At 30.7% G+C, this 23,340-nt stretch overlaps 1 protein-coding gene across 1 annotated transcript in view; it reads left to right on the top strand.

The window, feature by feature from the left end:
• The window catches only part of LOC145248282 (uncharacterized), a 40,985-nt gene that overhangs the window by 466 nt on the left and 17,179 nt on the right, over positions 1-23,340 (top strand). The window contains exons 2-3 of the mRNA XM_080110154.1: positions 17,451-17,591; positions 22,779-22,944. Coding sequence (XP_079966280.1) covers positions 17,470-17,591; positions 22,779-22,944 — 288 coding nt within the window. The 5' untranslated portion in view covers positions 17,451-17,469. The remainder of the gene's footprint in view (positions 1-17,450; positions 17,592-22,778; positions 22,945-23,340) is intronic.

Here is a 23,340-nt window from a genome sequence, read left to right as displayed (position 1 = left end):
TTAACGTTTCAAACTTAATTTGGTGGATATCATCAGAAAACTCATTTGGATTCGGACTTGTATTTACAACTTTTAATTCGTTTAAAGGAAACATTTGCTTTAAGCTTTTTAGTTGTTTATTTTTCTTAATACTAAAATAACTTTTCTTAATTTGGTGCTTATGCTGAATACGGTTCATGCAGAAATAATAACATTATTTAGAAACCCATTCTTAACATTCTTAAGGAGAGGGTGTTTTGTAACTATTTTGTACTTTCACCTAACAATTTAATAAACAGAATTAGCGTAAAAATTGGGTACTAGTGCATTTATTGATCCGTGCTGAAATAATAACGTTATTATTGAAAAAGCCATTCTTAACATGGGGAGGGGATGGTGTTTTGTACTTAAACTTATTCTATACTTTAATTATTTTAATTGAATAAAAAAAAAACGGGTTTGTATTACTGTACACATAGATTCGAAAAAGTTGTCAAAAAACAAATATATAACAAATAAATGTTATCAAAGGCAAGATAAGTTACTTTTCTACCAAACTGGATATATTTTTTAGTGTTTTTATTTAATGTAACATGTTTATTCAGCTCGAAAAACATAGTGTTTCCCGATGTATTGGAAAATTCAAGATGGCGCCTGACTCTCTCTTTAACACGGTGAGTTTGGGAAAAGGTGTTATGAATAAAAAACTAGACAAAATACTGTTAAAAACTCGCTCAATATATGTTACCGTGACATAGGTTGACATATATTCGGCGGCGTTTTAACAGTATTCTGTCTAGTTTTTTTTTATTTATAACACCTTTTCCCAAACTTACCGTGTTAAAAAGAGTCAGACGCCATCTTGAATTTTCCAACAACGGTAAACACTGTATGTGTTTCGAGCTGAATAAACATGTTACATTGAATAAAAACACAAAAATAATCCAGTTAGGTAGAAAAGTAACTTATCTTGCCTTTGATAACATTTATTTCTTATATATTTGTTTCTTGACAACTTTTTCGAATCTATGTGTACAGTAATACAAACCCGCGCCAAAAATTGAATTTAACTTGAAAATACTATTATATAATATAAACACTGTCCGTTTTCAGCATAAGTACCCGTAATTTTATTTTTTTTAAATTAGTTTTTTTTTGTTTGTTTTTTTTTTGTTTGTTTTTTTTTACGACCTAACCCAGCGTAGTATTAACACCCTTAACCTCCCCATGTTAAGAACGGCTTTCGGAATAAACACCCAGCTTCCTCATGTTAAGAACGGTTTTCGAGGTTGATCTTAAAAAAAAAAATACCAAAAATGATTTGCTTTTTAAGTGTTGAAATATTTGAGCTAGAATTAGATCTTTTGTTTACGAATGATGGCCTTTTAAATAATAACGTTATTATTTCAGCACGGATCAATAAGTGCACTAGTAGCAGTATCAGAATTTTTGTAGGAATTTTTGACACCCCTAACACGAAACTGCGAATACAATATAAAAATCTCGTAATTTCTCTGTTAAAAGTGGGTTATTTATTTTCTTTATGGATTATACTTCCAAAATAAACTATTACAGTTGTTTTAAAAGTAATAAAAATATTTTTATTTTTTTTTTAAAACAGTAATGAATTTTCCGAACTCAATATTTTTCAATTTTTAAACTCAATATTTTTAAATTTTTAAATTTTAAAAATCTATCAAAATTTTTCTATTGATTCTATTTTTACGATATTTTCAGGGTCAATGTGAAATTTTATGTTCTTTCCAATAAACCGAATATAATATTTTAGACAAACGTTTTTTTTAAATTCACGCCCCCCCCATTTTCACGCCCCCCCATTTTCACGCCCCCCCCATTTTGAAATGTCTATTAAAAAGTAAATAATTAATTTATGTTTAATAGGTTTATATATCACAAATTGAAGAGAAAAGGTCAATAAATAATATATTCAAATTTAAAACAAAAAAAAAAATCAGTTTTTTAGAAATTTACCTGTAAAGTCCGAAGTTTAAAACCTTATTTTATAAGAACACATTTTTTCTTTTTGTCTTTTTCTTTTTTTTTTTAATGAAACCTTGGTCCTTGCTCCTTTAATTGAAAAAAAAATTAGGGCTTGAATTACATTTTTCGAGGAGTTATAAGCTTAGAAAGATAGGGGGTCGAATAATTTACGCCTCTCATTTTGAAATGTCTATTAAAAAGTAAATAATTAATTTATGTTTAATAGGTTTATATATCACAAATTGAAGAGAAAAGGTCAATAAATAATATATTCAAATTTAAAACAAAAAAAAAAATCAGTTTTTTAGAAATTTACCTGTAAAGTCCGAAGTTTAAAACCTTTTTAAAAAAAAAAAAACACATTGTTTTGTTTTGTTTTTTTTTTAAATAAAACCTTGGTCCTTACTCCTTTAATTGAAAAAAAAAATTAGGGCTTGAATTACATTTTTCGAGGAGTTATAAGCTTGGAAAGATGGGGTGGAATTATTCACTATTTTCACGAAATTTCTGACACTGCTAGTGCACTAGTACCGAAAATTAGTCCCTTACTGTACGTAACTTGATTATGTATGGTTGATAGGATAATGTCGCTAAATAGGGTTTGCCGGTGATATGAGAAAAATAAGGCAAGAAAATATTTATTATCTTAAATTATATGAAAAGTAAAGTCATTGCGAGTAAAAACCTAATTTACTTTACACATCAAAACTTGAGAAATGCACGGTTAAAATGTCGAAGCATTCAATGGATAAAAAAAAAAAAAAAAGATCGGTCCTTGTACAGTTTAATCAAGACATTAAAAAAAATGAAAATATCGGAAAAAGGTTATATTGTACATATCCGTTCTGAACTGAAGATCTCCGAAAAAAAATTTCACTTAATTTTTTTTTTTTTTTTTTTTTTTTTTTTTTTTTTTGTTTAAGGCCAAAATCTTGGATTTTTTGTAAATTTTTGTTTGAATTTTAGAAACACAACGGGGAGATAACTCCAGTTAAAGCGCCGACATTCCCTGCCCATCTTTAATACAAGCCTTTCTTCCTAAAAATCGAACCTTTTGCTCGGTATCATAACAAATTTTTTTTTTTCGCTGTAAAAAAAAAACAAAAAAAAAAAAAAACTACAAGATGAAATTAAGTGAAATTTTTTTTTCGGAGAACTTCATTCTATAGCATAACGGATACGTACAATTTAAACTTTTTCGATATTTTCATTTTTTAATGTCTTGATTAAACTGTATAAGTACCAAAAAATCAACATGGCTGTCAGTTGCAATTTGTTTTATATCACCCGCAAACCCTATTTAGCGACATTATCGTTGATATATTGTCATAATAAATATTTGGATATAATCAGAGTGTAGTTCCGGTTATTTTCCCAATCAAAAGAAAAATCCTTCTAGACTGGGACAATTACAGGGTTAATTCCTATTTTAGTCACGGAAATTATTTAAAGTGAAATTAGCTTTGGTATTTCTTTTCCCAAAACAACTTATTTCTATTTAAACCATGTTTTAGTAAATAATAATAATTTTAAAACACTGAGGTACAGCAAGTTTCATTGTAAAGGATAAACGCCGATGTGGAAACTCAACTGGAAAACTATGGTCTCCATCTTTTCTAAACAATTCGAAAAGAGGCTAGCTAAGGAAGAAGAATAACTCGATTTACTCGCTCAGCTCTTCTTTGACGACAAAATGATGAAATTATTATCGTTCTTCGTTAGCTAGTCACTTTCTCGACTTGTTTATAAATATGGCAACTATTTCTTTTTCGGATTAGTTTCACGTGTACTCTTAGTTACCATTGATCCCAAGTTCACTCTGGTCCGAAGTGGAAGTACCTGCCATATATGGGTTGAATATAAAACTATAGTTTAAAGGGCGGACCTCTAGGTGTGTCAGAAACTTTGTGAAAATATTGAATATTTCGACCCCCCCCCCTGTGTTTCCAAGCTTATAACTACTCGAAAAATGTAATTCAACCCCTAATTTTTTTTTAATTAAAGGAGCAAGGACCAAGGTTTCATTTTAAAAAAAAAAAATAAAATAAACGTGGTTTTTAAAAAACAAAAGGTTCTAAACTTCGGACTACTTTTTCTTTTGTTTTAAATTTGAATATATTATTTATTGGTCTTTTATCTTCAATTTTTGATATATAAAGCTTTGATGAATAAATTAATTATTTACTTTTTAATAGACATTTCAAAATTGGGGGGGGGGGGTGAATTAATTCGACCCCCTGTCTTTCCAAACTTATAATTACTCGAAAAATGTCATTCAAACCCTACTTTTTTTTCAATTAAAGGAGCAAGGACCAAGGTTTCATTAAAAAAAAAAGTGGTTTAAAAAAAAAAAAAAAGGGTTTTAAACTTCGGACTTTACAGGTAAATTTCTAAAAAAAACACTATTTTTTTTTTTGTTTTAAATTTGAATATATTATTTATTGATCTTTTATCTTCAATTTGTGATATATAAAACTTTGAGTAAATTATTTACTTTTTAATAGACATTTCAAAATGGGGGTGTGAATTAAAAAAACGTTTGTCTAAAATATTATATTCGGTTTATTGGAAAGAGCATAAAATTTCACATTGACACTGAAAATATCGTAGAAATAGAATCAATAGAAAAATTTTGATAGATTTTTAAAGTTTAAAAATTTTTAAATACTGAACTCGTAAAATTCGATTAATTTCATTACTGTTTTTTTTAAAAAAAAAAAATATTTCTATTACTTTTTATACAACTTTAATATTTTATTTTGGAAGTATAATCCATAAAGAAAAACAACCCACCTTTAAAAGAGAAATTACGAGTTTTTTATATTTTATTGCAGTTTCGTGTTAGGGGTGTCAAAAATTCCTACAAAAATTCTGATACACCTAGCTGACCTCTGCCGTAAAATTAATTTTCCCCTCTGCCGTAAAATTAATTTTTTCTCACGTTTTTTTTTCTGTGGATTATCGTTGATAACAGACTTAACTTTCATATTAGCAGAAAAATTTTTTTAAAGTTTATTTAATGATTTTTAACACAGGGGATCACTTTTCAACTATAATGTTCTATTAAATCGATACCCCACTTTACAGTCGTTCTTCCTTATAAATTCTTCTTTTATAAATTACTAGCGGGGGTGTCCGGCGTTGCCCGGGTGTTTAGAGTTGTGTGTGTGGGTGTAAATCAAAACAGAGGAGTAATAACCCTGTTTAAATATTATTAAAAAAAACGTTAAAAGAGGAGTAATAACCCTGTTTAAATATTATTAAAAAAACGTTAAAACTTCTTTAAAAAACAAATCATGTTAAAACTTCTTAGCAGGGGTGCCCGGCGTTGCCCGGGTGTTTGAAAAAAAAAATTTGGGGGAGGGAGGTAGGCTCGAACCCGAATCTTTGAGGCAAAATCGAAAAAAAAAAAAAAAGCGTGATGACTTACCTTAATGCTACGAAGGTAGAGGAATAAGAATTGATGAAATCTAATGATTAAAAAGTGAATTGACAGGTGCGTAAATTTAATGAAGTCAAAATGAAATCCCGCAATTAAGTTTGGCTGCGAGGGAATTTTATTTTGTCTTGTTTCTCCAAGATATAAAAAATGGGGGTGTCCAAATGAAACGCAATTGTCTGATATGACAGCTTTCACCGCATTGATCAAAATTTATTTGCTTTCTGGGCGTCCCCGGTGCGAAAGCCTAGGAAGAAACATTGTTTCAATTTAGTTTCACTTTATTCATACTAAAAAGCCGAACAAACACGCGACACAATGGAATAGTGCAAATTTAATAATAAAAGTCGATCGAAATAAATCTAGACATGAAGTGTGTTTGCAAATCGTAGATATTATGATCTAGGGGGTACATAAACAGTTCTAAGACACAGTAACCTCCTGGATAACCCCGGCAAAAAAAAGCCTTTCTTGGACATACAAAAATGTGCTGCCATATTTGTCTTTTATATATATAGAAGACTAGCAGGGTACCCGGCGTTGCCCGGGTGTTTGGAGGTGTAAAAGAAAGAAGAAAAGTTCTGGTAGGTAGGTAGGCTCAAACTCGAACCCTTGAGGTCAATAGGCTGATAACTTACCGCTACACTACGTGGGCAGAGAACTGAGACTGGGTGAAATTAAACGATTAAAAAGTGAAACGACAGGTGCGTGACTTTAATGAGGTCAAACATCACGCCATAGTAGGGGAATGAAATCCAGCACTTAACTTTGGCTGCAAGCCAGTTTCTGCGTATGTTGTTTGTTTCCCTGCCAAGATGTTGGGGAAAACCACTCCCCATAAAAAGGGAAGTGTCCAAATGAATAGCAATTGTCTGATATAAGGGGTTTTCGCCACATTGATCAAACCTCGTTGCTTTCTGGACGTCCCGAGCACGAGTGCCAGGGAGGCTGATTTTGTTACGGGTTCAGTTTCACTTATATACGGAAAAAGCCAAATAAACATGCAGAGACTAAGAAATACTACAAAAATAGTGTGTAAAAGTCGAGAAAATAAAAGATACACACCACTCCCTTTCGTAAATCGTAGATATTATAATCTAGGTAGCATATAAAAGGTTCTAAGAAACAATAACTGCCCCCCTCCCCCCGAAAAAAAGCATTTGCCAAACATACACAAAAAATGCACACACACTAACACACATTTTGCCTTTTATATAGAAGACTAGTAGGGGTACCCAGTGTTCCCCAGGTGTTTAGAGGTGTGGAAGGGGGGATTAAAATCAAAACAAATCGAAGTAATAATCCTGTTTAAATTAAAACAATGTTAAAACTTCTAAAAAAAAAAAATGAACGTAATGCAATATCAACGGTCCATTGGTGCCCATGTGTTTGAAAAAAAAAGAGAAGTTTGGGGGAGAGAGGTAAGCTCGAACACCAATCCTTGAAGCAGAAGTGAAAAAAAAAAAAGCCTGATGACTTAACTAAAAAGTGAATTAGGTCAAACATCAATTCCGCAGTTAAGGCTGCGAGGCAGTTGTTTTGGTTTTGTTTTCCCCATAAAAAGTGGGGGTGTCCAACAGCATTGATCAAAAGCTGATTTGCTTTCTGGATGTCCCTGAGGGCCAAGCCGAGAACACAAATTCATTTTCAAAGTTTAGCTTTTTTTATACTGAAGACGCGGCGATCGAAAAAATCTCGAAAATAGCGCATAAAAGTCGGGCAAATTAAAGATAGCCATGACCCCCATTCTTAAGTCATAGATATTATGATTTAGATAGCATATAAAAAGTTTTAAGGAGTGAGCCGACCGAGAAGCCTGGCGAAAAAAAGCCTTTTGCGGACATACAGAAAAATGCACACACACACTAACATTACAAGTATATGCTGTATTTTCATGGGCATCGGCAATATTACATACCTAATGTGCTTCAACAAGTCATATCTTTTTTATTTGTTGGTCAATTTTTAAAAGAATTACATTGATGGAAAAAGAATAAAATAAACATTCCAATGATGTTAATTTATTTTTCTTTTATGTGTTCAATATTTTTATGTTCCAAGTTAAAAATGAAAAACGGTAAAAAATTACGACAGCAAAAAGGGAAACAGTTTTTTAAATGTTTACATTTTATATGTTACGTTTGGATACAAATGCACGGGGTTAAATTTGATTGGATATGGCTGAAATTTTACAGGCTATATAAACAAAGAAGTCCATCTATACTGGTGTTTGATTTTTATTTTTACAACCACAGAAAGCAAAGTTGATAAAGAATATTTCAAAATTGATAAAATAAATCAGTATATATCATCCATTTTCATATAGATAATAGTTTCAGAATTATTTTCATGTATAATATGTAAATATTTGATGATTATTAATTGTATGGAAATTTCTTTAAAATGTTATCTTTTATAGAAATTCAAATCGCTTAAAGGGAAACGATGACAACGATGGCTTAAATCATTTTAAAGACTCCAATTTGTATATCAATGAGTTTGTATTATCTTAAAAATTAAAAAAAAAAAAACTTTTTTCTGCTTTCCAAACGAAAGCAGAAAAAAGTTTCATTTTTCATTCTGGGTTTGTAAATTTCAAAAAATTTAATTTTTTTTAACGCTTGTAGTACACATGTACCAAAAGCATTAAAAAACAACAAAATGTACATGCGTTTGTTTTTTGTTTTTTTTTGTTTTTTTTAGTGGTAAAAAACAAGCAAACAAAAAAAAACAAATATATAACAAATAAAAGGTACTTGTGCACTTATGCTACCATGCTGAAATAATAGCATTATTATTTAGAAACCCATTCTTAACATAGGGAAAGAAGGGTGTTATGTTAGCTATTCTGTACTTTCATCTAACAAATAATATATATTGTGAAACTTGAATTTATTGTCAAGACCATTTTTTCGAATCTGTAAAACAAACCCGTATTTTTTTTTTTTGTTTTTTTTTAACTGAAGGTATCTAAATAATAATAATTAGGTGGTTCGATAAAGAATTTCATTGTTATGCATTTTGTAAATTGTTTCCACTTTAACATTTTTCTTTAAAATGACCATCATATAGGTTTTCGGGTATGCTGAAACCGAATATCACATTTAAATTTTCTACAAATAAGTAGTTTTCCGGATATTAAGCAATGTCATTTCTTATGTTATTGCTGGTGGTCATCTTAGTACGTGTGCTTGTGCATAGTTTCTTGGGGTTAGGTTTGTGCGCTCGCACGTACCAAGATGACCACTAGCAATAACATAAGAAATGACATTGCTTAATATCCGGAAAACTACTTATTTGCAGAAAATTTAAATGCGATATTCGTTTTCAGCATACCATAAAACCTAAAAAAGTAATCATTTTAAATGTTAAGGTGGAAACAAGGTAAAAAATTACCGTTTTATTTCTTTGTTTATATAATTGAACAACAGAATAAAAATGACAAAAATTACCATCAACTGGTGAATATATAATTGTTGCTTATTAGGATTCCTGGTATCCTGGTACTGTGAAAGCTGCATCAAGGATTCATGTAGAGTATAATTTATGGCTGCATCTCAGAAAATAGGGGTATATTTTGGGCCAGATAGAGAGGATTTACAAAATTGAAAATTGAACTGGTCCCAAAATGCGTAAGTTCTGGTCGACTATGGGAATTTCCATCTTTTACAGAAATCCAAAATCTATATGAAAAATCTTCGTTTTATTTCTGAGATTAATTCATATCTACTCAATTTTTTTTTTCGTTGAGGGGAGTAGTAAATACCGGCCATGAATGCTCTTTAAGCATTCAATGGCTACACCACAGATTAAGCTCTTCTTTGGTGAGGAGGCAGGACAATGCCTGCTCTCAATAAAGCTATATTTAAATACCACTATGATACTTAGTTTTGTTCATGAATAGACACCCACTGTAAGATACCATGTGCCAGTTTAAAAAAAGTTGAAGTTTGTACATCTGAATTTATAATTCATGGCTTATGGTAAAGAGGTACATCAAATTTGACTGCATAATTAGAAAGAGCACACAATTTTACATAAGAGTGCCAAGTTTCATGAAAATAGCTTAAAAAATAAATAAATGGCGAAATTACCGAATTTCTTGAAATTTGGAGGTTCGTAATTTAGCCCACTTTTTCTAACAAAAAATGTCCACGGAAAAGCCTAAATTTTGGCACCTAAAATTCTCATAACTTTTGAAATACTGATGGTATTTGCATAATTCAAACAGTTTTAAACATCTTTTACATAGCTCTTTTCATTCAAGTTGATAAAATAACAATTATCTAAAAAGAAAAAAATCAACTTGTAATGCTAAACACACTAACACACATTTTCGCTTTTATAGATATAGATAGAAAATTTCAGTTTGAATTATTATGATTTCTTTTCGTTCTTCTTTATAAAGTTTTACACCACAATGGACACGTGACACCCTAATAAGGAGAGTTGTACGTATTGACCGCAAAGTGGGGTATCAATTTAAAATGTTATAATTAAAAAGTGATCGTCCATGTTAAAAGCCATTAAATAACCCTTTTTTTTTTTTTTAAATTCCTGCTAATATGAAAGTTAAGTCTGTTATCGACGATAATTCGTATAAAAAATAAGAAAACGTGACAAGGAATTAATTTTACAGTGGGAGAAAGCTCTTTCAGGTCCACCGTTTAAAGGCTATTTGTTTACAAAATATATGACAACAGAACAAGTTAATTTACAATCTCAAACCATATGTAAGGTTTCAGCGAAAAATGACATGCCATACCATTTGGGAATCAACCAATTCTTTCTCTCTTTCTAACGTAAACTTTTTAATACTGATGCAGTTCATTGGCGCAGGCTATTTTTTTAGATAGTATTTTCTAGGTACATGCTAAATTAGGTATGGCCAAAAAGTGAAAGAAAAACTAAGTTGTTGTTTTTTTTTAAAAACGAATTAAAATCTATTAAAATCCATTATTCTTTTTTTAAATTAATTAAAAAACCTGAATTTTATCATATGAAAAGCAGAAATAACCTTTTTTCAATAGAATTAAAAATTTTTCCAAAACCACATCATTCACCATTTCTGTCTCGATCGCTAAAACATTAAAATATTTTTTTAAAGGTTTTTGAACCAAATAATTTTTTTTTTTTTTTTCGTCTAAATAAGATTTAGGATGATTTGCTAAAAGAATATGCAAAAATATTTTAAGTACCTAAATTTCAAATAATTCCAACTTTTCATATCACTCTATAGATTTGCGTAGCAAAATTAAAAAAAAAAAAACACAAAAAAAAACAATTTAATGATAGTTTAAAATTAAGTATGAAGGCCTGGAGGGGACTAAAACTATATTTAGCCATCTATTTTTAACATTTGATTTGACGATAAAGTGAAGGGTTTAATTCTTTTTTCATAAGCGATATATATATATATATATATATATATATATATATATATATATATATATATATTTGTTGCCTACATAACACTTGAAGTTAAGCAATGATGAGGCTGGCCAGTACCAGATAGGTGATCATTTTGGGAATGCTAGGTGTCATATGTGTTGAAAACAACTCTTGCATCTAGTATCACAGTTGGGCCACCATAAGTGAATAGACAAGAAATTGACAAAAGAAATTATCGTATTTTTCGAAAAATGCGCAGTTATTTATCAATTTTTTTTTTTTTTTTTTGGTATCGATTCCTCAAAGCATTTTCTATTTAATGGTATATTAGCAATATTGGGCTCACTAAAAGAAAATTATTCATTTATTTTTCAAAGATTTGAAAGTAGTGTTTTTCGCAAAAATGATAAAATGTTTTGTTTTTTTTGTTTTTTTGCTAATCTGAAAGATACATATTCAATTGCTAATCTGAAAGATAACATATTCAACGAATTTCACAATTCAAAACACAAAAGATAGAAAATTAAACACATTCAAAATTCACGTTTGTTTGTTTTATCTACAATCCTCACCCTACACAATACAATATATTTTATTCAGTTTCGGCTAATTATTTTAAGCATATTTGTACCCACAAATAAAGAAGGGGGGTTGTAGGTTAAAAAATATGTGTAAACATCGATTATGATAAAAAAAAGTACACCATCATAAAGTTCATGCTTCACTTAATAATCAGTGAAAATTTCATAGTGATTGGATAATTACTTTATTTTTGGTAGATTTTTAAAGAGAGACTCCGTCAAAAAATACTTACTCCTTCCTTTCGTTTTGGCCGTGCCTATGCTAAATGAATAGCTGTTGCTCAAAATGTACAAGCATTTTTAACCACTTCCTTTACTTAAAAAAGTCACCAAAAATCAGAAAATAATCCAATTTTAATGAAATTTTCAGTATTTATCAAATAATAATGACGGAATACAATGAACCCATTATTTCCATTTGAATCTTAGTGAAATGTATTATTTTGTTTAAACAAAAAACACCTTTACTAAAGTTATGGTTTTCAGTAGTAAAAAAAAAAAAAATGAGTGAATTTATTTTCGTTTTTTTTATGAAAATAAAGCATTGTAAATTGTAACACTAAAAAGAAAAAAAAAAAATTTCTTCAGGAATATTACAGGTAAAATCCCCTGAAGTTTGTATTAACGAAATCAATATAACTCCAAGAAAAATTAATTTCTCGAACTACCGATCTTATCATTAAGCATACTATTTTCAAGTTAAATTTACCTCTGTTTATTAAATTCTTGGGTGAAAGCACAGAACAGTTAACAAAACAATCTCCATGTTAAGAATGGGTTTTTAAATAATAACGTTTTTATTTCAGCACAGTTTGTATTTTATATAAGTACCAAAATTTTAAATGCAAAAAAAAAAAAGGTACTGTTAAGCACAAGTCTGTGTGCAATGTATTTTGGATGTCACCAATCGGCCCAATCCTAAATGTGATAGAGGAAAAGGTCTAGATAATTTTCTAGAATCACTCCCATCTGTAATTGGGTGGTTATTTTGGTGGTTTTAAAAAGAACTGGAATCCTACAATTAAGTGACCCCCTCCCCCCAAAAAATGCCAAGACTAAAAGAATAATAAATCCAATAAAATGTGGAAGGTATTTTGAATGATACTAATCTACCAAAGATCTTTTCACATAGTCTCTCTCTTAACAAGAATAAAAAAGATTTTTAAACAAAGTTTAACAATTTTGTGTATGTGTAATTCTTTAAATTACTATTAAAAGTTGCATCATCCGTTCCAAACGTTTTTTTTTTTAAGCGGGGGGGGGGGGGGCACTTTAGCTTTCTGATACAACAAATGCTTTTCTTGCTTAGAAGCGCAAGAGAACGTAACTTTTTTTTTTTTTTTTTTTTTTTTTTTTACAAACTTTAATTCAAGTCAAATGTGGCTTCCTGATTGGCAGTTTAATGAGCTCCAAAATTACTTTAGAAATTTGTAAATTCCCCGATATTGTGAAAACAATTAAACAAGTCAACCATTTTAATATCGGTGCTAATGCAGAATAGACATCTGAAGAATTTCAGTAGATACAGAGATTCCTGAGTCTTGGCATACGTTATTTCCATGGCAAGTGCTCGTCTGAGCTCCAATCTCTGGTCCCCCCTCTCGCCAATCTTTTACGAAAAACACCCATCTAGCTGAAGCCACTGTAAAAAATTTTCCCCACTCTCTATCTGTGCCTAAATCAAAACGTAGATTCCATGAACACAGCTTCTTTCTTAGAACAGCACGCCAGTGGAACTCTGTTCCGTCTGCCTGTTTCCCACCTGACTACAACTTGGATGTCTTCAAATCCAACGTAAACAAATTCCTGATGAACCGCCCCTTTAAGTAGACACTTTATGAAATCTCAACACTAACGTACAACGTACTGTACATGCAATAACCCTTATCCTTGAGTGGCTTCCGGGCCTTGATAAGTGGTGACCTCCTTGTAAAAAAAACAAAAAAAAAAAAAAAAAAAAACAACTTCTTTTACAAACAATTTATCATGTATTTTTTTTTCTTATGTGTGCATATAAGAGCAATGTCTTTAATTTACTTATTTTGGGAGGGGAGAAGATTTATTATTATTAATTATTCTTTGAATCTTTTTTTGGTGGGGGGAGTCTGTTGCCACCTGATCTTAAGGTTACTGAGGGTTTCAGTGCCTTTTGTATTTGTTTTACTTTGTAATTTTTTAAGAGATCAAGGGAGTTAACTCCTTCCAGAGCTAACACTTGATTTCATTAGGATTGGAATTCATATCCGAGGGCTCTTTTTAGAATAGATGTTGTTCCCCTTATGGCTGCAATCTGTATTTCATTACAGTTTGGTCTTCCAGGGATTGTTTCCAGGTACTTAAGATTCTTTTTCATTAGGTCAGTTGCTCCAATCACAACCGGTATATTGTCCATCTCTTTCAGAGATCATATCATCTTTGAATCATTTTTAAGGTCCTGATACTTGGTTATCTTTTCTTTATTAAGGCCATAGTCATTTGGGACAGTGACATTAATAATGAGCATAGTTTTTTCAGGCTTGTTCCATATCACAATGTCTGGCTTGATGGCCTTGTCTTTTATATATCTGCCCGCCTGTAGATCTTTGTCATAGAACACAGTTTTGTGTGCGTGTGTACAGAAAGACTGCAGTTGCGAGACGGGGACAGATAAATTGGAATTATACGTAATATAAGAAAGGTCATATTCCAATTTATTGTGAGGATTTGTTATCAAAACTCAAAAATCTCTATTAAATTCTTGTATGTCTGTTCTGCTCAAGTACCAACATATATAACTAGCTGTATGTATGCAGCGTTTCTCAGAAGTTTTGTTTTTTTGTTTTTAAGTCATCACTTCTCAAGGCTACGGGTAACTCAAGGATAAGGGTTAAAGAAATCTTCAGTTGGATAATGATTGCTGCTACGAAAGTATTGGAATCACTATGTAGAATGGGCAGAATATTACTTAAGTGAAATTGATCTCTTACAAATAGTTGTCTATCATAACATTAGGTACACATTTTTTCCTTTAAAACAAATGACATTGTTCTTTTACCTATATGATATAAACAGCAGTCCCACATGTACTAATTATTATTTCCTTCATGGTCATCTTATTTTTAACTACTTAACTCATTTATTCCTTAAGTAATTTGTAATAATTTTTCCTTCAGAACCCTTACAAACTTGATTTTATATAAACTAGCGGGGCTATCCAGCATTGCCCAGAGCAAAAGTGTAATATATTTCTATTAAAAACTTCTATCTCTTTCTCCCCTTCCTCTCATCACCACTTTTTTGTCCCCCCGATTTATCAGAGAGGGACCTATGGTGTTCGTGCATCTGTTAGTCCAGACTATTGCCAGATAACCGTCCATTAGTTTTTCCTGAAATTTTAGCACAAATTGTATTTCATTAAGTAGATGTGCACAGTTAAAAAAATATTTTTTACAAAAATTCCTGTTGCACCCCCCAATGGGCTCAAGAGGTCAAAAATGCCCCAAATGGCCAAAAATAACACATTTTGTTTCTTCCATTCCTCTCTCTGTACACGGACACACACACACACACACACACACACACACACACACACACACACACACATTTTTAAAACAACTAATGTATGAGATAGTAGCTTCTTTCAGTCTTGACAGACTATGGATACCCACTGTAAGGGTGCTTGCATGAGAAATTTTTGTGGCAAGAATTACACAATCTCCGACATTGTTAAATACCAGTGGTAAGTGAAGGTTTAGAACGACTGGAAACAATGCAGAGATAAGTGGAGAGCACATACAGCGAATAGAATTCCCAAATGGTCAGCCATCTGGTACTAGACAGGCTCAACCTTACTTAACTTCGGTGATCTGACAAGAGCTTCTGTGTCAATGTGGCTATGCCTTATATCATGTATGAGATAGCAGGTGAATGTCTGGTCTGGTATCTGGTAGGATGTCCAGTTGATAAGAAAATTGAAAAAAAAGAATAGATTACTTGAGAAATAAGTCGGCATAAGGGAAATAACTCCTTTAAAAAAAGAATGGGTTATTTCCCTTTAGTACATTAAATAGAGGGGAAACAGACTCTTTCCTCTAATGAAATCTGCATCAGTTTAGGATAAAAGGATGAATATCTATTATTATACTAAAACTCTGAATTTGTTTGTCACCATCTTAAATTTTAATTTTATAACATTCTTAGCAAACTTTTTAGATTTAACGACAAAGGCTGGAACGATATGTTTTGGTTTCAATTCTAGCTGATGGCACCCAAGTCATTTTTTTTTTCAACTTTAGAAATAACCATTATGTATTGGGTACAATATAATAATCGATAGAGTATTGGCCCTAAAATAATAAATACGAATTCTGCATGAATTAAAATATATTTTAGCATATTTTACGACTGATAGAGGTGAGGGTCACTAGTATCTATTGGGTAAATATAATAATCAATAGAGAATTGGCTCTATAATAATAAATACATAATCTGCATACATTAAAATATTATATTTAAACGTATTTTACAATTGGGCAATGCTGGGTGACCTTTTTTTTCTAAATTATATACATGTGTATTACATACTGTACTGTATTTTGTTAATAATTTTTAATATATACTGTATAAAATTTTGCTCTATTTTCTCATGGTCCTGGATAAACTATATCCGATGGTGAGGCCCCAGCTTGCGGGATTTGGGGAGTGTGGGGCCATCCTTTAATTGCCATTGCTCCCAGATCCACTCTGATCTGGAGTGGTAATACCTGTTAGGGTCCCAACTATGGGTTAAATAGAAATTGACTTGAAAACAACAAATATATTCTATTAAAAAATTGTTCTTCAAAATCTTTGGATTCGGCATTAAATAACCTGAAAAGGGTTGATATGCCGTAAAACAAAAGCAACCAAACCAACCAATCTATTTTCTCAAAAAAAAAATGTTTAATTTTCAGAAAAAGTTCAAAGCAATTTAACTTTTCATAAATAGCATTTGTGTGTAAAATAATCCATTTCATTCAGCCATGACAGGAAGTAGTACACAACCAGATTATTTTACTGGCACCTTTATTTATAGCACAAGAATCAATTGATTTGATTAAAAAAAAAGTGTGATTTCGCCAATTTCGATGACAATAAAAGTATGGGAGGGTGGAACACTTGTTAATCCTCATTCAATCTTGAGATTGAATGAGGATTAACAAGTGTTCCACCTGATTTTTCTTTATTTTTTCATTGTTTTTGTTTAAAGTAAGAAAAAAAAATCATTATCATATTAATAAAAAAAAATCATATCATATTAATAAAAAAAAAAATCATATCATATTAATAAAAAAAATCATATTAATCAAAAAAAAATCATATTTGTAAAATAAATGGTAGACTTTGTTTTTGTTTTTTTTTTTTAATTTTTTTCTTTATTTTTTTTTCTACTCTCATTCTTTTGTACCATTCATTTGAATTTTGTTTTACCAATTCCATAATTAACACCACTCAACATCATTGTGGTTAAGACCACTTGCATTCTGCCATCGTAGAGAATAATTAAACTGATACCAAATATTTTTTTTTTAATGTATTTAAATTGAAATAAATAGACTAAAACGTACCATATCAGTACGTAAGTTATGAATCCCTGAAAAATAATAGTATCAGAATATTGTGATGTAAGCAGTTGTGCTGGTACAAAATATGTGAAGTGTTTGGCCTGGATATACTATTGTAGAAGCATGAATGTCTTGAATCGCAGGAAGTTTGGCTGGTCAAGGAAGACTTAGAAGCAAGTGATTGGACAAGACCCTGCAGTTGACTTGCTGAATCGTGAGGGCTGGAGAGAGTGAGCTTGCAAAATTTTAAGGAACTTCTGACTTTTAACAAAAGAAAAAGCAACATTAAATAAATAGAAAGACAAACCTGGCGCAAAAAAAAAAAAAAAAAAAATTGAAAATGGAGTCAAACCATTTTTATAATTCAATTTACAGGATTGTTTATTTGTTAAAAAAAAACAAATTGCTGTTGCATTTAAGATTTATTTTTTCTTGGGTTTTAAAGTTTATTATTTTATGTATTTTATTTTTTTCCAGAATTGCCAACATTAACAGAATGGCCAAAGATCGAGATAAATACATTGAAGACGAACTGAAAGAAATTAGAAAACAATGCGAAGAACTTGAAGGAATTCAGCTTGTCACTTGTGTGCCAGATATAGTTGCTATGATTATTAAGTATGTATTATGTTTGTGACTTGTACATTTGAAACTACTTTTGGGGATTTTTTTTCTTGCACATCCGGTCAGTTCCTTTGACTTTAGGCATTCAAGTTATATCTTAACACTTTTGCCGTTCCTAACATGCATTCCTTTTGCAAAATTGGAAAAAAAGTTGTCTTGTCAATCTGATTAAGTCATTTATGGTGGCTTTTTATTATGGTCCCAAGTGTTCACTTTGACTTCTTTACATTTGTTATTATTTTTTTATTGTTCTTTTTTTATTATTATTATTATTATTATTGGTTGATATTTTGATAAGCAGTTTGTTTGTAAATGAGGTATTTTTGCCTAAAGACCATCCCAAAATTGATAGTACTTTTGAATTTTCTTGACTGGAACCATTTTGTTTCGGTTAATTTAGGTTTTTGAATCGCTTACTACTACAGTGTTACATTATTTATTTTACCTTAAAAAAATAAAAAAAGTTTTTGATGAGAAAAATTTTTGGAAATTTTTACATTAACACACTCCACTGATTCACCTTTTTAGAAAATTATATTCTGCTTTTTAGGTGATTATGTAAAAATATCCTGAAAAAAAAAAAGAAAGAAAAAAACCAATTTTGAATTCAGAGTAATGGATCAGTTTCTTAGATAAATTTAATGCATAATGTTTCACCATTTATGAGTCATTCTAGCGTTTTACGACAGTTAACAAATTTTCTTTTAACTACTAATCTTATTTCTATGTTGCTGTCACTGGGTTAGGATTAAGTTTGAAGATCGTAAGAATTATTGCAAGCAAAATTGAATTAAGATCAATAAAAGGAGACTATAAAACCTAAATTAACCAAAACACAATTGCTTGAGTTAAGAAAGTTTAACAACTCCAAATTGAAGCAGGGAGGGGGGGCTATTTTACGTTAAATTTACATAGAAAACTGAACGCACAACAAAAAATTAAAAAAGTAATTCATTTTTACCAATGACAGGGCTCTACATTGCGAGTGAAACAGTCGCATTTGCAAGTGATTTTTTTTTTTTAAAATGGCGACTAGAAATAATGAAATGCTTATCTTTTGGTGATTTGTATTTCTTTCGCCGACACTCTTGCAAAGCTCACTACTGAGTGAAAAATATCTTTTCAACTTTTTTTTTTTTTTTAATAAAACAAGCAAAGTCAAATCATTCAAACAATAAAAGGTTCGACAAAACAATATACTTTTTTTTTTTTTTTAATAAAGGCTGTTTAAAAAACATCTGAGGAAACTTGAATGTTTATACGTTCAAGTACCAACATAAAATTCAGTGTATATTTAGAATTACACTTATTTACAAAAGTACAAAAAAATTTTATGATGTACATACTCGTCACAGAACTAAGATGTCATATTCTAAAAATCACGTGAGTTTGGCTAGTAACTTTTATATTTGGCTAGTAAACAAAAATATTAAGTTTTCAAAGGTCAACTAAAGATAAATTTGTCCGTAGAGCCCTGAATGGGATCTTAAACATAACAGGAATTAATACAATGCTTCTGAATTTTTTCAGATATGGATTCATCATTTTAATATTTGAATTATTCAAACTGGTGTTTTTATTTTGAATGTTAAGTGACGCGGGAAAATAGGCAACACAAAGTCCGCAGCAAATAGCATCAAATAAAAAATTATTATTTTTTTCTAAAGAAAATATAAAGAAATCAATATTTCATGAGTAATATATTTTTTATAATACCAAACGCAAATTCAAAATAATGAAACAATAGCATTTTATTGTTCTATGCAAAAAAATAATTAAGTATGATGCAAATTTTTTATCTGACATTGTTTGCTGCGGATTTTGGGTCACTTATTCTTCTGGATTACCGAGTGTTATTTTCAAAACATTTCAGCCAATGTAACCTCCGACTTTTATTATTTTTTTTTTAACTTGGGAGTCACTGCTTAACAGGGCCCAAAGGCTACTCGAGGATAAGGATTAATGAATGTAGTGTAATACTTGTGTAAATAGTGTAGAATTTGATTATTTATGGGGACGGCTCAACAAGTACTTGTTTGCATTGGATTTGAAGGCAACTATATTGTATTCAACAGGGAAACCGGCCAGCCAGTGGAACAGTATTTCAAAGGCAGCCAGTTCTGGGAAAGAAACTATGTTCATGGGATCTACATTTAGATTTCGGCACAGATAGAGAGTGGGGGAAATTGTATATTGTGGTTGTAGCTAGTTGGGTGTTTTTTATCAAAGTTTGGCAAGGGGGAACCATAGATTGGAGTTAAGTCGAGCACTTGCCATAAAAATAATGGTAGAGTAGAGACAGGCTCACTTCATCTCTTCTGTGGGAAAAAGATTGCAAGGAAAACAAAAGGGCATCACCTACTAGATTTTGAAGCCGGTTTTGAACTCTATCAAGGCAGGATAAGGTGCGCCAAGTAGCTCCTGCCCAGATGTGGCAACAGTACTCCATTTTAGGGTGTACCTGGCTTTTTCTTTTCTTTCTTACAAAGGAGTCACCACTTATCAAGTGGCCACTGGTTTTATTAGTTATTTTTTTATTTCTAGTTTTATTTTAAGTATATGTATTTTGTGGAATCATTGGAAATCTCTGTTCAGTCTCAAAAGACAATGGATACCTCTTGTAAGGGTAGCTGTGCATGGAATTGTGATGCAAGGGTTGCGCAATCACCAACCAGACTTCTCCTGAATCAACATTGCTTGAGTAGCAAGGATAGTCCAGGATGTCCGAAAACAATGCTGAGATAAGCAGAGAGCACATACAGCACTTTGAATTCCCAAATGATTACCCATTTTAGTACTGACCAGGTTCAACATTGCTTAACTTTAGTGATCTAATGGGAACCAGTGTATCAATGTGATTATGGTATTTATTTATATATATATATATATATATATATATATAACCTCATTGAAAACAATTCTTTTAATGCAAGTTTTGCAATAGGTCAGTATAAAATGAACAACCTATCATGTTTTTTTTCTTAGATTAAAAAAAAAATAATTTATTGCTATCATCTAGAGAACAAAAAAGATATACCCAGATGTTTTCTTTGCACACATAAAAATTACATTTTTATGAATATAATAAATATATAAACCTGCTTTTAGTTTGGGTCAATAACATTCTAGAATATATTGCATTGTTTTGTAATATTTGTTTTATTTTCAGTTCATGTATTTTGTTGAATTACTGACAGAATTGGACAAAACCTTTAAAAAAAAATCTCTCTTTAAAATTGTTTTTGTATATTTTGATATGAAATAAAAAAAAAAATCTATTACAAGTTGCAACACTGACATTCTGTCAATTGATGAACCGATGCCTTTTCTTTTTTTATCCGGACAGAATTATGCGAGGGAACTTGATAATCTTGTTACTGTTATTGAGGACTAGTTTACTTGGCAACCAACAGATGGCTTTATGTGTAGTACACCATCAGTTTATGTAACACTAGTAATCTCCCTTTATTTTGAGAATATATCTTGTTCTGCTTAAATTTAACCCTAGTTATGGCATACGAAGCAAATTCAAGCAGTAGCCATAGTGTTAAACATAAAAACAGGTTTATTTCCATCACAGAAAAAATTGAACTACTGAAAAAACTTAACAACGGTGTTTCTACTAATCATGATATTGTTTCATCAATGGCATAATAAAGGTGAAATAGGATTGTTTGGAAAATCTGTGTTATACTTTATTTTGAAACAGTTCCTTCAAGTTATCTGCCCTTTAAACTTAAACATTGGTTTATTTTCATAGATTAATTTCACTTTCATACGTTTACATTTGTTTTCAACGTTTCCTGGTAGTTTTGAAACATGGTAGATGTATGATTATTAGGTTATGGGTGTGTGGGTGGTCGGACAGAAATGTGAAGAAATAAATGGGTGAAAACGATTCTATGAAGATCATCAATAATAAATAATTTATTTAATGATTTTAAAACTGAAAGAATTATTATGAATGAGGAAGGATTAATTGTTGGTAGCATCCACCATTTTGAATTTCCCCACTTTGTTTTTCCGTCATCTAAACAGGAACAGATAAGTGAGTTTTTGTTCAGAATTCCTCCTATATTAAAAACAAAAATAAAGAAAAAAATTGCATGATGTACATATCTGATGAAACGAAAATATATTCCAAAACTCACATAATTTGATCAAGTTGTTTGATTTTTAGATAAGAAAATAAAATCTTATCTATATATTTATAAAAGTGAACGTGACTGTGTGTGTCTGTGTACATTTCCCTAAGCAATAACTCTGTCAATTTTCAGTCAACAGACTCGAAATTTAATATACAGGGTACTGAGATTTGAGAAAATCTTTGTGATTGGTTTTCAGACAGAAATTTAGCTGTTAAGGGGTCAAAGTTCAACAATTTGACCTTGAGAACTCTACCAAACTCGTCCGACAATTTTGGGTCTAAACACTTGAATTTTAGATATAGGTTCCTTGGACATGGATCTAACTTAATAACTTGATTTGAGCCCAAAACAATAAATGTTAAGAGGTCATAATAGGGGTCAAATTTTAAAAAATTGACCGCTTTTTTTTTTTTTTTTCTCAACATACACCTCCAAACACCCAGGCTGAAATGCTAGTAAGTATAAAAGGAGTAATTGTTTTGCTCGCCATTTTGAAACAGATCTGAAGAAACAAAGGGAGATAACTCAACAATTCATACATACTAGGTTTATGGTGTAATGCCTATGAATTCCCATTAATTGCTTTAAAAAATTTTATTAATAAAAATCAAACTACTTTATCAATTTACGTGATTTTTCGAATATGATAATTTCTTTCGCCATGAGTAGTACATCATACAGATTTTTCTCTACTTTGTTTATAGAGGGAATTCTGGACAAGATAATTCTGCTTCAATTTCTCACCACAGCCAGATGTCATGCTCAAAAGTGTCTTATTTCAAGGGAGATAATTTTAGACTAGAAAGAGTTATCTCCCTTGAAACAGATTTTTCCTAGTTGGATTTATTTTATCCATCTAATAGGTTAGATCTGTGTTAATGAAATATTATCAAGGTGAAATCAGGTGGTCTGGTATAAACGTTTAATCCGGAAAGGATGCTTGAAAATTGATGTTGCATTTGTATTAAGAATTATTTTTCTTATGTTTTATTTTTCATGATAGATCTATTAATATTCGAATATTTTTTTGCAGAAAAACCGATTTTCGACAACTGAAACTCCGCTTAATGTTCCCTACGCACTATCCAAATGAGCTGATTATTTCCGAGTTAAGTAGTAAGACGTTATCAGACAAATTACTTGATGGCTTGCAGAAAGTCTGTGATGATGAATGCAAAAAATTTATTGGAAAGTTTCAGGTAAGGAAAAACAAATCTTAAACCATTTGATTAAAGTTAAAAAAAAAAAAAAAAAAAAAAAAATTTTTTTTTTTTAAATCATTTTTTGGTGATGAAATTATTTCTAACCAACAATTAACATGAATTATAGAAATTAGATACATATTATCAACATATTCAATTTAATGTCTGTTTTACAAGGGTCGCCCCAAAGGTAAGGCCTCCTGTTTTTTAACTTTAAAAAAAAAAAAAACTAAAATGTTGAAGAGCTACAAAGTCAGGAATGGTGGCATGAAAAGGAGCAACTTTTTACGCTCCAGAATTTATTTTTCTACATTGTCACCACCATTCTCAATGCACTTTTGCCAGCTTCTTTTGATACCTGGGTCATTAAAGTGTAGAGCTCACTTTGTCGCT

This window comes from Euprymna scolopes, chromosome 26 (genome assembly GCF_053919585.1).
Source record: "Euprymna scolopes isolate OS-2025 chromosome 26, ASM5391958v1, whole genome shotgun sequence".
Classification (NCBI taxonomy): domain Eukaryota; kingdom Metazoa; phylum Mollusca; class Cephalopoda; order Sepiida; family Sepiolidae; genus Euprymna; species Euprymna scolopes.
This window is presented reverse-complemented; position numbering and strand designations above follow the sequence as displayed.